Genomic DNA, 13,284 nt, shown 5'->3' with positions numbered 1-13,284 from the left:
TCTTTTACCTATCACTGATTTTTCCACATGGAAGACCTAAACAGATTTCATTTGAAGATAACAGTTTGCCAAATGAAATTGGTGGGGGAATTTTTCTTCCTTTAAGACCTCCTCCCACAGCAGGCGTCTGGGTAACAAGTAAAATGATAAATAATGTAAGACAACCCCCCAAGACACATTTTTCTTGCATCTTTCAGTATAGAAAAAGTTTATATATATCCATTCCAAATCCTAAGATCTAAATGTGGCTTCAGTTTGAGACGCTAAGGGATCACATTAACTCAAGAAAAATCCTCCTCCTTCCTGAGCTGTTGGTAAATGCTCATAAATCTCTTAGTTGAGGTTCTCCAGAAATATGTTTTATTAATGTGCTGCCTAATTAGTGAGCAGCCAGATGACTAATTTCTGTGGGGTCCTCTCCTAAGTGTAAGAATGTCATTTTGGGGATGTTTCCTTTTTGGGCTGGTGGATGATTCTTCCTTAGTGACTCTCTTATGTGTAGTGTTTTTATTTTTTTCAGGGACAATGGTGACAGATCCAGGCACAGAGCTCCACGCAATGCCCGGATGTCTGCACCTTCGCTTGGACGCTTTGTCCCAAGGTAAGAACCAAGTTGCTAGTAACAGAGGGAGCCTTCGTTAGAGCCTAGGATTTAGTTTTAAACCTACTTTCTGGTCTTTGAATTGTCCACATCTGGCATTGTTTCCTAGTGGGCCCATAGCCCAGCCCTGCTGTCTAAACTCTTGACGGATGATGGTTAGCCACATTCAAAAGAGATGAAAAAGTGGTGCTGGGAGAGTCCTGTTTAAGAACAGAAGTGTTGGGGGAACTTTAGAAGGAAGGGCAGAAAAAGATAGATACAAATCTGCGGAAGGACCAATCTTGGGAGATTTTATTCCTTTCTGGGCATCTGTGGATTCAGTGGGTCCCTTAGCCCAGATTTTTCAGTGTAGGTAGTTAGTATCTGTTTCGTGGTAGTCTTTAGTCAGCTTTTCACATGTGATTCCTTCTTGTAGGCGTTTCTTGCTGCCTGAGTACTTGCCTTATGCTGGGATTTTTCATGAACGTGGACAGCCTGGCTTGGCTACTCACTCTTCTGTTAACAGGGTCCTGGCAGGTAAGGAAATGTTTCTTTGGCTTTTGAAAATGTGAAGGGGCAAGGAGCCAGATAAAGCTTCTCCCTCCTTTACCTATGTTGATGTGATGGTGTCTTGGCATCTGTCTGAAAATTCTATTTTGGGGTCCTGGTTTGATATTCAGTTCCTTACTTCAAGGCAGGAAATGGCAGGGTTGAAGAAAAATGTTTCTCTTACCCTATTCCCACTTTCCCTAGACCTTTTTTTTTCTTTTAAATTATTTGTTTAAACCATTTGTTTCTTAATCCAGCAATTAAATTCTAGCTATGCTTTTAATTGAATGATAAAGGTGCCGTGTTTATGTTTTGGTTGGTGAGATACTCATGAGCCAGATCCTGTGATTTAATTAGAAGCTTAGTGCACACCTCTCCACTCCTTTGGTACTGCCAGCATGTGGAATTTCCAGGCAGTGTGGAATCTTCTGAGGAAGGAAAAGAGGGAGACGCCCTTGGAGCTGGCTCAGAAATCTCCACAGAACAGAAAATGGGCTAGGCAAGCCCCACTGAAGCAGTTTTATTGTTTATTTACTTATTTATTTTTGAGACAGAGTCTCGCCCTGTCACCCAGGCTGGAGTGCAGCGGCACGATCTTGGCTCACTGCAATCTCCACCTCCCGGGTTCAAGCAATTCTCCTGCCTCAGCCTCCCGAGTAGCTAGGACTACAGGTGCCCGCCACCACGCCCGGCTAATTTTTTGTATTTTTAGTAGAGAGGGGGTTTCAACGTGTTAGCCAGGATGATCTCAATCTCCTGACTTCGTGATCTGCCTGCCTCAGCCTCCCGAAGTGCCGGGATTACAGGCGTGAGCCACTGTGCCTGGCCAGCAGTTTTATGATGGTTGAATAGCTTAGTGACAGATGTTTTTCGGCTGTGAGGCATGACGTGACTGTGTTCTGAGACGTTGTGTGTGCTATTGCTTCTGGTCAGTCTCTAGAGAAGGAAATAAAGCAGAATTCCATTTTTATATGTGGCAAAGGTTGTTTCCCCGTCACAGTCTTTCCCTACCTCCCTCCCACCTCCACTGCCGACTTATAAATTTATGAATGCAAATGCATAAAAGGTATAAAAATCAAGCCACATTTAGAGGTATCTTTAATAAGCATCTTTATTAAAAGTTTTAAAATGACATTCTGTTTTGGAGAATCTGGGCCATGTGATGGTTAAAGGTGGGGAGGGATCTACTGAGGCAGTGGCACTGTCTGACTGTGAGAATGTTACAAGCTTTATCTTATGATTTCTAACCAAGCTGCTGTGACAGCATCAAGGCCATGGGATCTGGCCTTTCCTAAATAGTATGTTTGATCCAACATCAATGCTTAGAAATTCCAGAAACCTCAGTGGTTTCTCTGTCAGACACCAGGACTTCATAGGCTCTGGCCTGGCAGGAGAGCAGACTACACCACAATCTCCTGACAGCCTCATCTGAGGAGGCTCTGGCCCTAGTTGTAAAACAGATGCTGTGGTCCGTGCCTCTCCTTGCCTGGCACTTCTGTGTGGCTTAACCGAAGGCACGTTAAAGCTTTTTTCACTGGCAGATAATAACTTGCTGCCAGACAATACTCTAGAGCTCTTCTCCACCCTTCTTTGTTCCAGACATCTGCCTCCACCGCCCCATACAGCACCTCCTGCTTCTCTACTGCCGGCAGATCTCTGTTTCCTTGGCATTTAGCTTTGGGGGAACAGCTGTATGTTGTTTTTTTCTGCCTTGCCTCCAAGACCTCCTTACTTCAATTTCCTGTTTCCTACTTTATGCCTAGTGATCTGACCCCAAATGGCCTAATTACACTTATGGATGCCTTTGAATATAGGGGCTGTGTTGCAGTGGGCAGCTGTTTACAGATGTGAAATCTGAGAAAATCTATCAAGGGATGCAGAATGCCATTAGGAGAAGGAACTCTAGACTCCCTAGAACTTCACTCTTGAGTTAGATTAGCAGATGGTTTCCATTTACCATTAAACTAGTTTCTACCAATTTTTCAAAATACATATTACAGAGTGTTTATTTATCATTCGTTGATATTTTGATGTCCCTCCAGATTCTGTTGGCAGTTGTATCATTTGTTTTCTTCTCTTGAGAAAATTCCAATAATAATAATAATATAGCAACAAAAGCCTAACATTTATTGAGCACTTGCTATGTACTAGGGAGTGTTTTACGTACTTTACACATATTTCGTTTCTGTCTTGCAGTAATCATATGAGATAGGTGCGATTACCTAATTAACAGTGGAGGAAACTGAATCCCAGAGGGCTAACTTGCCCAGAGTAATGCAGCTAAGAAGTAGAAGAATGGAGCCAGTAGTCTCTAAACCACCTTCCCGATCCGCCTCCTCGTAGTTGTTTTAAAGGACAAAACATTAAAATGTCATTCTTTTTCTTAGGACTTTATAAGAGGGAGAGAGCTCCCAGGGAACTTCAGTGTTTTTCTTGTTTGTTTTAATTATTCTATTTAAATGGTTCCTAGACATAGGTTTTTATGATCCAGTGGTGCTTGCTGAGGAAAATCTTATTATGTAACCGCCCTTTTCCTGAGCCTTCTTGCCCTCCTGGATACAGATGTTTTGCTTTTTATTAAACTTACTTGTGATCATGTAATTGAGCTGCTATAATAATAGCTTTCAGAGTGAAAGAGCAATTGACCTTTTAGCAGTAAGCACTCCCAATTTTCCTGGAAAGGCACTTTGTCTTGTATGATTGGAATGAGATTGTAATGGTCCCAGAACAATTACATTTAGCAGACATTTGTTCTACAGCTGTCATATGCCAGGCAGTGTTCTAGGTTACCAGAGTGAATAAGACAGACTATGATCCCTGCCTTCCTGTAGCTCCAAGTCTAGGTGGTTAGCCATGACTCAGTCTTACTCCAGACATAAGTGGAACTTTTGCATGGTGAATGGCTTTTTGCAGGGATGAAGCTTGGAAATTTGGCAGACTTGGAGGGACAAAGCAGACACACACCTGCAGTTTTAGGGGGTGTGACCAGTACTGTAGTGCCAAATGAGTCTTCAGTGGACCCTAAGCAAAGCCATTCAGAATCATCAACAAAAATGGGTTTGCGGAAAATCAAGATCTGTTCTACTTCCTCCCACAAGAGACTGAAAGTGATAATAGAAAACAGAAGCTACTATAGAAAAGTGTTATAAGGTGAAGAGTAAGTTATTGCAAAAAGAATTTTTAAAATATTAAAAAATAAAGAGAAAAGTGTTTTGATAGTCTATTATTCATCTCTTCTCCCTTATCTTGGTGCCTTCACCTGCAATTCTGTAGGTTTCTGGTAGCCTCCAATTGGTCATCAACCCAGGCCTTTCCCCATCATCATCAGCAACACAAATTCTAGACCTGTACTTAAAGAGCTGTAAGTACATTTAAAGCTATTGCAGCTCTACCAGGTAAAATTGTGGGAGAACATACAAAAGTCTGAGGAGCTCCCCCTGCTGACATTGTAGCAGACCACTAGCTCTGTGTAGTCACAGCAACTGAAATGATGGAAATGAAGCTAATGAGTGCCTACCGTGGACCAGGTACTGTCTTTCCCACGTTATCTCTTTTCATCTTTGCAACAACCCTGTGAGGTAGGTGGTAGCATTTCCATTCTGTAGGGAAGAAAACTGAGGCTCAGAAAGTTATGTCACTTGCCCAATATCGCTGTGAGAGGCTGACCTGGAATTTTAAACCGGGTCTTCCTGACTCTTAGAAGAGTTCTGTTCTGTCGTCTGTGCCATGTTTTGTTTGAGTTCAAGTAGGGAATATCTGCCAAAAGGTTCTTAAGCTTATAATATTTTTCTGCATGTTTGAGGCCTCATAAAAGTGAAATAAGAAGCTTGGCATTTGACAGCTTCCTGGTAATTACTGGAAGAACAAAAAAACTTCTGAGGAATAGGGGCCTGGGTAATGTAGGGTATTAGTTGTCTGTCCTGCATAATCTTTTTGACTTTCATCCTAATGAGCATCTGCTCCTAGCAGATGTGGACCTGATATACTTAATTTACTATTTTGATTAAAATCAATGGGAAGTGTCAGGGTTTTCTTGCTCCTAGCCACAGGTCATTAGGGCCTGGTCCAGTGTCTAGAGCAAGAGATGGCTTTGTGCCCAGTTATCCTAATTTCTCTTATGACTTCTTCTTCTTCTTTTTAAATATAAAAAAGAAAAACTGGCCAGGCGCGGTGGCTCACGCCTGTAATCCCAGCACTTTGGGAGGCCGAGGCAGGTGGATCACGAGGTCAGGAGATTGAGACCATCCTGGCTAACGTGGTGAAACCTCATCTCTACTAAAAATACAAAAAAATTAGCCAGGCATGTAGGTGAGAATTGAACAATGAGAACACGTGGACACAGGGAGGGCAACATCACACACCGGGGCCTGTTGTGGGGTGGGGAGAGCGGGGGAGGGATAGCATTAGGAGGTATACCTAATGTTAAATGATGAGTTAATGGGTGCAGCACACCAGCATGGCACATGTATACATATGTAACAAACCTGCACATTGTGCACATGTACCCTAAAACTTAAAGTGTAATAAAAAAAAAAATTAACCAGGCAGGTTGCGGGCGCCTGTAGTCCCAGCTACTCTGGAGGCTGAGGCAGGAGAATGGCGTGAACCCGGGAGGCGGAGCTTGCAGTGAGCCAAGATCTCGCCACCGCACTTGGGCGACAGAGCAAGACTCCGTCTCAAAAAACACAAAAAAACAAAAAAACCTTTTTACTGAACAGTGTCACTTCTCAGTACGACTTCTTTGACCTATTACTTTTTTGGGAGTGTGTTGTTGAATTTTCTCATATTTTGAATTTCCCAAATTTCCTTCCGTTGTTCTCTTATTTAATTTGATCATGGTCTGAGAACATACTTTGTGTGATTTTATTCATTTTAATTTTATTGGAACTTGTTTTATGGCTTAGTATATAGGCTCTTCTAGAGAGTGTTAGCCGTGTGCTTGAGAAGAATGTGTATTCTGCAGTTATTTAGTGGAGTGTCCTGTAGATGTCAGTTAAATCTACTTGGTCGATATTATTGTTCCAGCTTTGTATATCCTTGCTGATTTTCTATCTAGTTTGTCAGTTATTGAGAGTGGGTATTGAAATCTCTATTATTATTGAAATTGTGTATTTTTCCCTTCAATTTTGTCAGTTTTTTTTGTTGTTTTGTTTTGTTTTTTTGAGACAGAGCCTCGCTCTGTTGCCCAGTGATGCAATCTCAGCTCACTGCAACTTCCGCCTCGGGTTCAAGCGATTCTCCTGCCTCAGCCTCCTGAGTAGCTGAGATTACAGGCGTGTGCCCCCAGGACTGGCTAATTTTTGTATTTTTAGTAGAGATGGGGTTTCACCATATTGGCCAGGCTGGTCTTAAGCTCCTGACGTCAAGGGATCTACCTGCCCCAGCTTCCCAAAGTGCTGGAATTACAGGCGTGAGCCACTGCATCTGGCCCAATTTTGTCAATTTTTGATTAATGTATTTTGTGACTTTGTCATTAGGTGCACATATGTCTACGACTGATATGTGTTCCTGATGAATTAACTATTTTACCATTGTCGCTCTCTCTCTAGTAATATTTTTTGTCTTAAAGTCAATTTTTTCTTATATTAATATAGCTACTGCAGTTCTTTTATGGTTGTTGATTACATGACATATCATTTTCCATCCTTTTACTTTCAGCCTGTTTAGCTCTTTGAATCTGAAATGTGTGTCTGGTAGAAAGCATATGATTGGAGCTTGTTTTTTTATCTAGTCTGACAATCTCTGCTTTTTGATTGTTTAGTCCATTCACGTTTAATATTATCATTGATATAGTTGGGTTTTTGTCTGCCGTTTTACTATTCGTTTTTTGTATTTCTAATGTTTTTATTCCTCTGTTCCTTCTTTACTGACTTCATTTGTATTAAATGGATATCATCTAATGTGTCTTTTAAATTCCTTTTTTGATTTTTGAATGTATTTTATCAGGATCAGTTTCCAATTTATTCAGACTTAATTCTGGTAAGATATAGAAACATTTTTCACTATCTGTTGTTCCCCTGTGGCTCCATTCCCTTCTACCTCTTTTGTGCTGTTATATATATATTAATATTACATCTATATGTATTACAAACCCAACAATGTGATGTTAACTTATTGATTAATACAGTCTTTTCTCAGGCATCCTTCTGTTTGTTGCCTGGTGTGGGAAAGACAGAGCTATACTTTTCATAAAATTTACTTTTATTTTCATCTAACTTTATTAACTTGTTAATAAAATTGTTATTAACTTTATTTTTGGTTAATAACAATTTACTTGTTATTATTGTTAACTTTATTTTTGGTTGTCCTCTGCCCCTCTCATCTCTTTTATTTTTATTTTATTTTTAGAGATGGGATCTCGCTCTGCTGCCCAGGCTGGAGTGCAGTGACCCAGTCACGACTCACTGCACCCTCAACCTGCTGGTCTCAAGCTATTCTCCTACCTCAGCCTCCTGAGTAGCTGGAACTGTAGGCACACAACACCATATCCATCTAATTTTTGTACTTTTTGTAGGGTGGGGTTTTGCCATGTTGCCCAGGCTAGTCTCTAACTCCTAGGCTCAAGTGATCTGCCCCACTCAGCCCCACAAAATGCTGGGATTACAGGTGTGAGCCATGGTGCCTGGCCCCTCTCATCTCTTTTATTTGTTTGTATTTATTTACTTATTTATTTATTTATTTATGTTGAGATGGAGTCTTGTTCTGTCACCCAGGCTGGAGTGCAGTGGCACGATCTTGGCTCACTGCAACCTCCATCTCCTGGGTTCAAGCCATTCTCCTGCCTCAGCCTCCCAAGTGGCTGGGATTATAGGCGCCCACGACCATGCCCAGCTAATTTTTATATTTTTAGTAGAGACGGTGTTTCACTATGTTGGCCAGGCTGATCTCGAACTCCTGACCTCAGGTCATCTGCCCACCTTGGCCTCCCAAAGTGCTAGGATTACAGGTGTGAGCCACTGCACCTAGCCTCCTCTTGTCTCTTTTAAAAACACCAGTACTCTGGTCTTAGATGTTTCCCACTTCCCTGGTTCCTTAGGGAATTACTTTCAGGAGGACTTTATAGTCTCACTTAGTCAACTGGGGTGGGCATCTAGAGCCTCAGGCTTGCTAACTTTTAGGAATTAGCCTTATTTCACCATCTGATAGCATAGCTGTCTAATACAACAAATTGCTTAATCACTATATAGCAGATCTTCACTTGAACTGGCAAATCTGGTATAGATTAATAATAGAGACTGCAGTTAAGGGCCATCGTGATATTACTTAGATGAAAGTGAACAGAAATGAATAATATTTCTGGTGTTGGGTCCTTTATCTCTTTGATCTCCCTTTATCTTTCTGCCGTGTACCCATCTGGTACCCAGTAGCCAGGCAGATAACATGAGTGGCACATTCCAACTCAACATCAATTAAGATGGCTGTTTATAAACCCCAGATAAATGGACAATTAGTGGTGGTGGTACTGGCTAGTGCTGCTTTAATAATTAACCCAATTACATTTCATTCTGCTAGGGTGATGAAAGTGAAGGGAATAAGAGGCTGGCTTTGTTGCCTGGGAAACAGAGAAGTAAATGCAGTACTCCTCCCAGAGAACTCAGCCTTCCCAGTTGCCTTATAGCACCCGGGGCCTTTTACCTATTTGGTGTCCACCAGTCACGAGCATTCGAGTCCTTTCTACCCCAGCCCTTTACCTTATCTTATACCACTAGTGAGAAGTGTGCTTATTGAGAACATGGGGCCCCGTTTCTAAGCTGAATTGCCCGTGCTTCTTCAGGCTTTTCTAGGGAAAAATACTGGGCCTTGTCAATGAACTTTTCTGTTCCTTTTATATGTGTAAGTTTTTCTGTGCTTTTGTCTCTCTTTTCCCCAGGAAATTTCCTCTTGATCTTTCCCCACTTATGCTTTACCTGTGTGCCCTTTCTGTATTGTCACCTTAAAATGTACACAGCACTTTCTAAATGCTTAGTATTTTCCAGAACACTTTGGGTATTACAAAATAATTAAATGATTCTGCCCTCAGGGAGTTTACTGTCTAGCCAGGGAGTGGCCCAATATCTATGTTTTGTTTTGGCCCTGCCACTAAAAATTTACTAATTCCCCTGAGACTTTAACTACCAGTCTTGATAGATTAGCTAAGGGAGGTGGGGTGTAAGCCTGGGCTTGGATCAAGGTCTTTCAGTCCAGTTTGTCTTTCAGTACAGTTTGAAGAAGCTCTGCAAATGTGTCCCCGTTCATCTTTTGAGTGGGACTATAAGCATGAGTAAGTGGGGCACTGGAAGGACAGCTGTCATTTATATGGTATACTCTGTCTAAGAGACAGTATAGTGAAATGTTTAAGAGTTTGGGCTTCTTGAGGCCGGGCATGGGGGCTCACGCCTGTAATCCCAGCATGTTGGGAGGCCAAGGCGGGCAGATCACCTGAGGTCAGGAGTTCGAGACCAGCCTGGCCAACATGGTGAAACCCTGTCTCTACTAAAAATACAAAAATTAGCCGGGCGTGGTGGCAGGTGCCTGTGATCCCAGCTATTCAGGAGGCCAAGGCAGGAGAATCGCTTGAACCTGGGAGGCAAAGGTTGCAGTGAGCTGAGATCGCGCCATTGCACTCCAGCCTGGGGGACAAGAGTGAGATTTTGTCTTAAAAAAAAAGCCTGGGCACAGTGGCTCACACCCGTAATCCCAGCACTTTCAGAGGCCGAAGCAGGTGGATCATGAGGTCAGGAGATCGAGATCATCCTGGCTAACACAGTGAAACCCCATCTCTACTAAAAATACAAAAAATTAGCCTGGTGTGGTGGCAGGTGCCTGTAGTCCCAGCTACTCGGGAGGCTGCGGGAGAATGATGTGAATCTGGGAGGCGGAGCTTGCAGTGAGCCAGAGATCGCACCACTGCACTCCAGCCTGGGCGACAGAGTGAGACTCCATCTCAGAAAAAAAAAAAAAGCCAAAGAAGTATAGGTGGTGGCAGGGATGCAGTGGAAAGGGAATGCATATACACTGTCAGTGGGAATGTAAATTAGTACAAAGTAGAAATCTTAATGTCCATATGTCTGGATTGAGGCGCCACTATTTATTTGTACTTTAAGTTCTCTGTACTCTGGGGCTTCCCTAGACCTAAAATGATCTCAAAGCTTATTAAGTCCCATGGTTGTGTGCTCCTTGGAATTACTGCTCATTTTGAAGGTGCCAGCTGAAGATTCTCTCTAATCTATAATGACTCAGTATAATGCCAGAATTCTTTTACTTCTCTCTTCTTAGGTTATGATTAGTATGTGCTTTGACATGTTTTGCAACCCCTCAGAACAAATGCAATGATCTAGAAATCTGCAGAGGACATGTGAGGAAAGAGAAGGCCAAATGTGAGGTCAAAGCCCATATTTTCCAGTGGAAGCAGCAGCTTTCTTTGTTATATTTCTTTACATTTCAAACTTTCTTTAGGATTAGATATCCCCTATCTTGGGCCCCTTGTGCATGGCACAAAACTGCAGTGAGCTGGGCCTATGATAAACCCAGGGACTCACCTCAATAGCCCTATAACATGAGAGACTGTCTTTACAGGGTGAGTAAAGAGACTTGGAACAATCCTCTTTACTGTCCCATCTACTTCAGTAGTTTTTACCAAAGTGAGCAGTATGAATGCTGGAAGTTAATAACCCATGCTAACTAACCCCCTACCTCCTTCTTTTTACCTTTTTTTTTCTTTTCGACACAGAGTCTCACTTTGTTGCCCAGGCTGGAGTGCAGTGGCACACTCCTGCAACCTCCACCTCCCAGATTCAAGCAATTCTCCTGTCTCAGCCTCCCGAATAGCTGGGACTATAGGCGTACACCACCATGCCCAGCTAATTTTTGTATTTTTAGTAGAGATGGGGTTTCACCGTATTGGTCAGGCTGGTCTTCAGCTCCTGACTTCAGGTGATCCACCCACCTTGGTCTCCCAAAGTGCTGCGTTTACAGGCATGAGCCACCATGCCTGCCAGCCTCCTTCTTTTTAAAACCCTGGGCTCACATCAGCTTTTCTTTCTCGTTTCCTTTTCCTATCTCCAAGCAGCCTCGTTTATTCCAACCTGGCTGGAAATGCCATGGGAGCTGGCAGACATCACCTCTTACCTTTTCTACCAAAGTGGAGCCAACGTGTGGTTGTTAATTTCCTTTCTTTAAAACTTGCTGATCAGCAAAGGCCAGCTCTTCCCCTGGGTCCTCATGCCACTCAGGTTGAAGAGCAAGCATGGATATCTTTGTATGAGCCATGATGGGGAAAGAAACTCCTGCAAATAGGTGACTGGGGCCCTTTGGGAGTGTTAAGACTCCCTTGGGTATTTCTTTTGGGTAGCTGTTGAGTGTCACCCCAGAGCCAGAGAGTCATCTTGTAACCACATACTCACCCTGTGAAGATAGTCTCTCATGTTATAGGGCTATTGAGGGGAGTCCCTGGGTTTATCATAGGCCCAGTTCACTGCAGCTTTGTGCCATGCAGAAGGGGCCCAGCATCACTTCTACTGTCTTGAGCTGTGGGGCTACATTCTTTAGGGATGCCTGGTAAGCAGATTCATGGTTTTTACTCTTTTTTTTTTTTTTTTTGAGACAGAGTCTCACTGTTTCACCCAGGCTGGAGTGCAATGGCATGGTCTCGGCTCACTGCAACCTCCGCCTCCCAGGTTCAAACGATTCTCCTGCCTCAGCGTCTTGAGTAGCTGGAACTACAGGCGCATGCCATCACGCCTGGCTAATTTTTGTATTTTTAGTAGAGATGGGGTTTCACTGTGTTGGCCAGGCTGGTTTCGAACTCCTGACCTTATGATCTGCCTGCCTCGGCACCCCAAAGTGCTGGGATTACAGGCGTGAGCCACCACGCCTGGCTGGTTTTTACTCTTGTGGCTCATAGCTGGTAAAGTAGAAGCCAAAAAGATTCCTTCCTAATGCAGGGAAGTTAACTGGTCCAGGGTACAAAGGAACAAGGGAAAGCTAGACAGGAGGTAAAGGGTAGAAGTCCCCATTGGGAACAAGGGTTTCTCCTTGTTCCTGTGAAGTGGGGTGCACAGTAAACATGTGAGGGACATTTATTTTCACAAATGAAGCTGGCTAGAAAGGTGAATTGTCTCCAGAATCTACCATATTGATATAGTTAGTGCCAATGGCTGCTTTTTGTAATATTTGCTGACTCCCAATAGCAAGTGTTCACAACAGTCTTTTATGGTTTCCGTTGGACTGGTAACATAAAGGAATGACATGGAAATATCCGCAGTCACTCCTGCTCATTAGAGTGAAGTTTCACCCAGACAAATAGCTCTGAGATTGTGACAGTTCTATAACAGCATTTACAATTATCCAAAACATTGCCCATCATGCTGAACTGGCAGAGGGGTAGTGAAAAGACAGAATTTAGTAACTCAAGCTTAGATTTGGCCATGAAGTAGTATTATAGAGAAAAACAATCCTAAAATTCATAGGGAGCCAGAAAAGAGCCTGAATAGCCAAAGCAATCCTAAGCAAAAACAACAACAACAAAACAAAACACAAAGCTGGAAACATCACATTACCTGACTTCAAATTATACTACAAGGATGTAGTAACCAAAACTTGCAAAACGTGAGGACTTTGGAATATGATATTTCAAATTTGGTAAACAAAACAAAACCCCTAAGAACATTTGTTCTATACCAAGTACTGTTCCAAGCACTTCTCACATATTAATCACCAGCAGCATTGCTATGATACACTGTCATTTTTACAGATGAGGAAACTGAGGCTAAAAGAGATGAAGTATTTTACCCAAAACCGCAGCTAGTACTTGACAGAGTGGGAGTTGGACCTCAGACAGTCCTGCTCTTTTCCAACAGAACCACCATGGGGTGTGATCTGATTCTTTGTTGGTAGAAAAACAGGCTAAAATCTAATCTCAGGCTTTACCTTCAGAGAACAAAAATAGGCCGGGCGCGGTAGATCATGCCTGTAATCCCAGCACTTTGGGAGGCCTAGGCAGGCGGATCACCTGAAGTCGGGAGTTCGAGACCAGCCTGACCAACATGGAGAAACCCTGCCTCTGCTAAAAATATAAAATTAGCCGGGCATGGTGACGCATGCCTGTAATCCCAGCTACTCAGGAGGCTGAGGCAGGAGAATCACTTGAACCTGGGAGGCAGAGTTTGCAGTGTGCT

At 42.8% G+C, this 13,284-nt stretch overlaps 1 protein-coding gene across 24 annotated transcripts in view; it reads left to right on the top strand.

The window, feature by feature from the left end:
* Positions 1–13,284, top strand: part of AMBRA1 (autophagy and beclin 1 regulator 1) — a 205,014-nt gene that overhangs the window by 104,822 nt on the left and 86,908 nt on the right. For all 24 annotated transcript variants that reach the window (XM_055354792.2, XM_019037126.3, XM_019037124.3 and 21 more), the window contains 2 exons: positions 521–601; positions 1,017–1,117. In XM_055354792.2, the coding sequence (XP_055210767.1) occupies positions 521–601; positions 1,017–1,117 (182 nt within the window). The remainder of the gene's footprint in view (positions 1–520; positions 602–1,016; positions 1,118–13,284) is intronic.

This window comes from Gorilla gorilla, chromosome 9 (genome assembly GCF_029281585.2).
Source record: "Gorilla gorilla gorilla isolate KB3781 chromosome 9, NHGRI_mGorGor1-v2.1_pri, whole genome shotgun sequence".
Classification (NCBI taxonomy): domain Eukaryota; kingdom Metazoa; phylum Chordata; class Mammalia; order Primates; family Hominidae; genus Gorilla; species Gorilla gorilla.
Note: the sequence above shows the minus strand (reverse complement) of the source record. Positions and strands in the feature narration are given on the sequence as shown.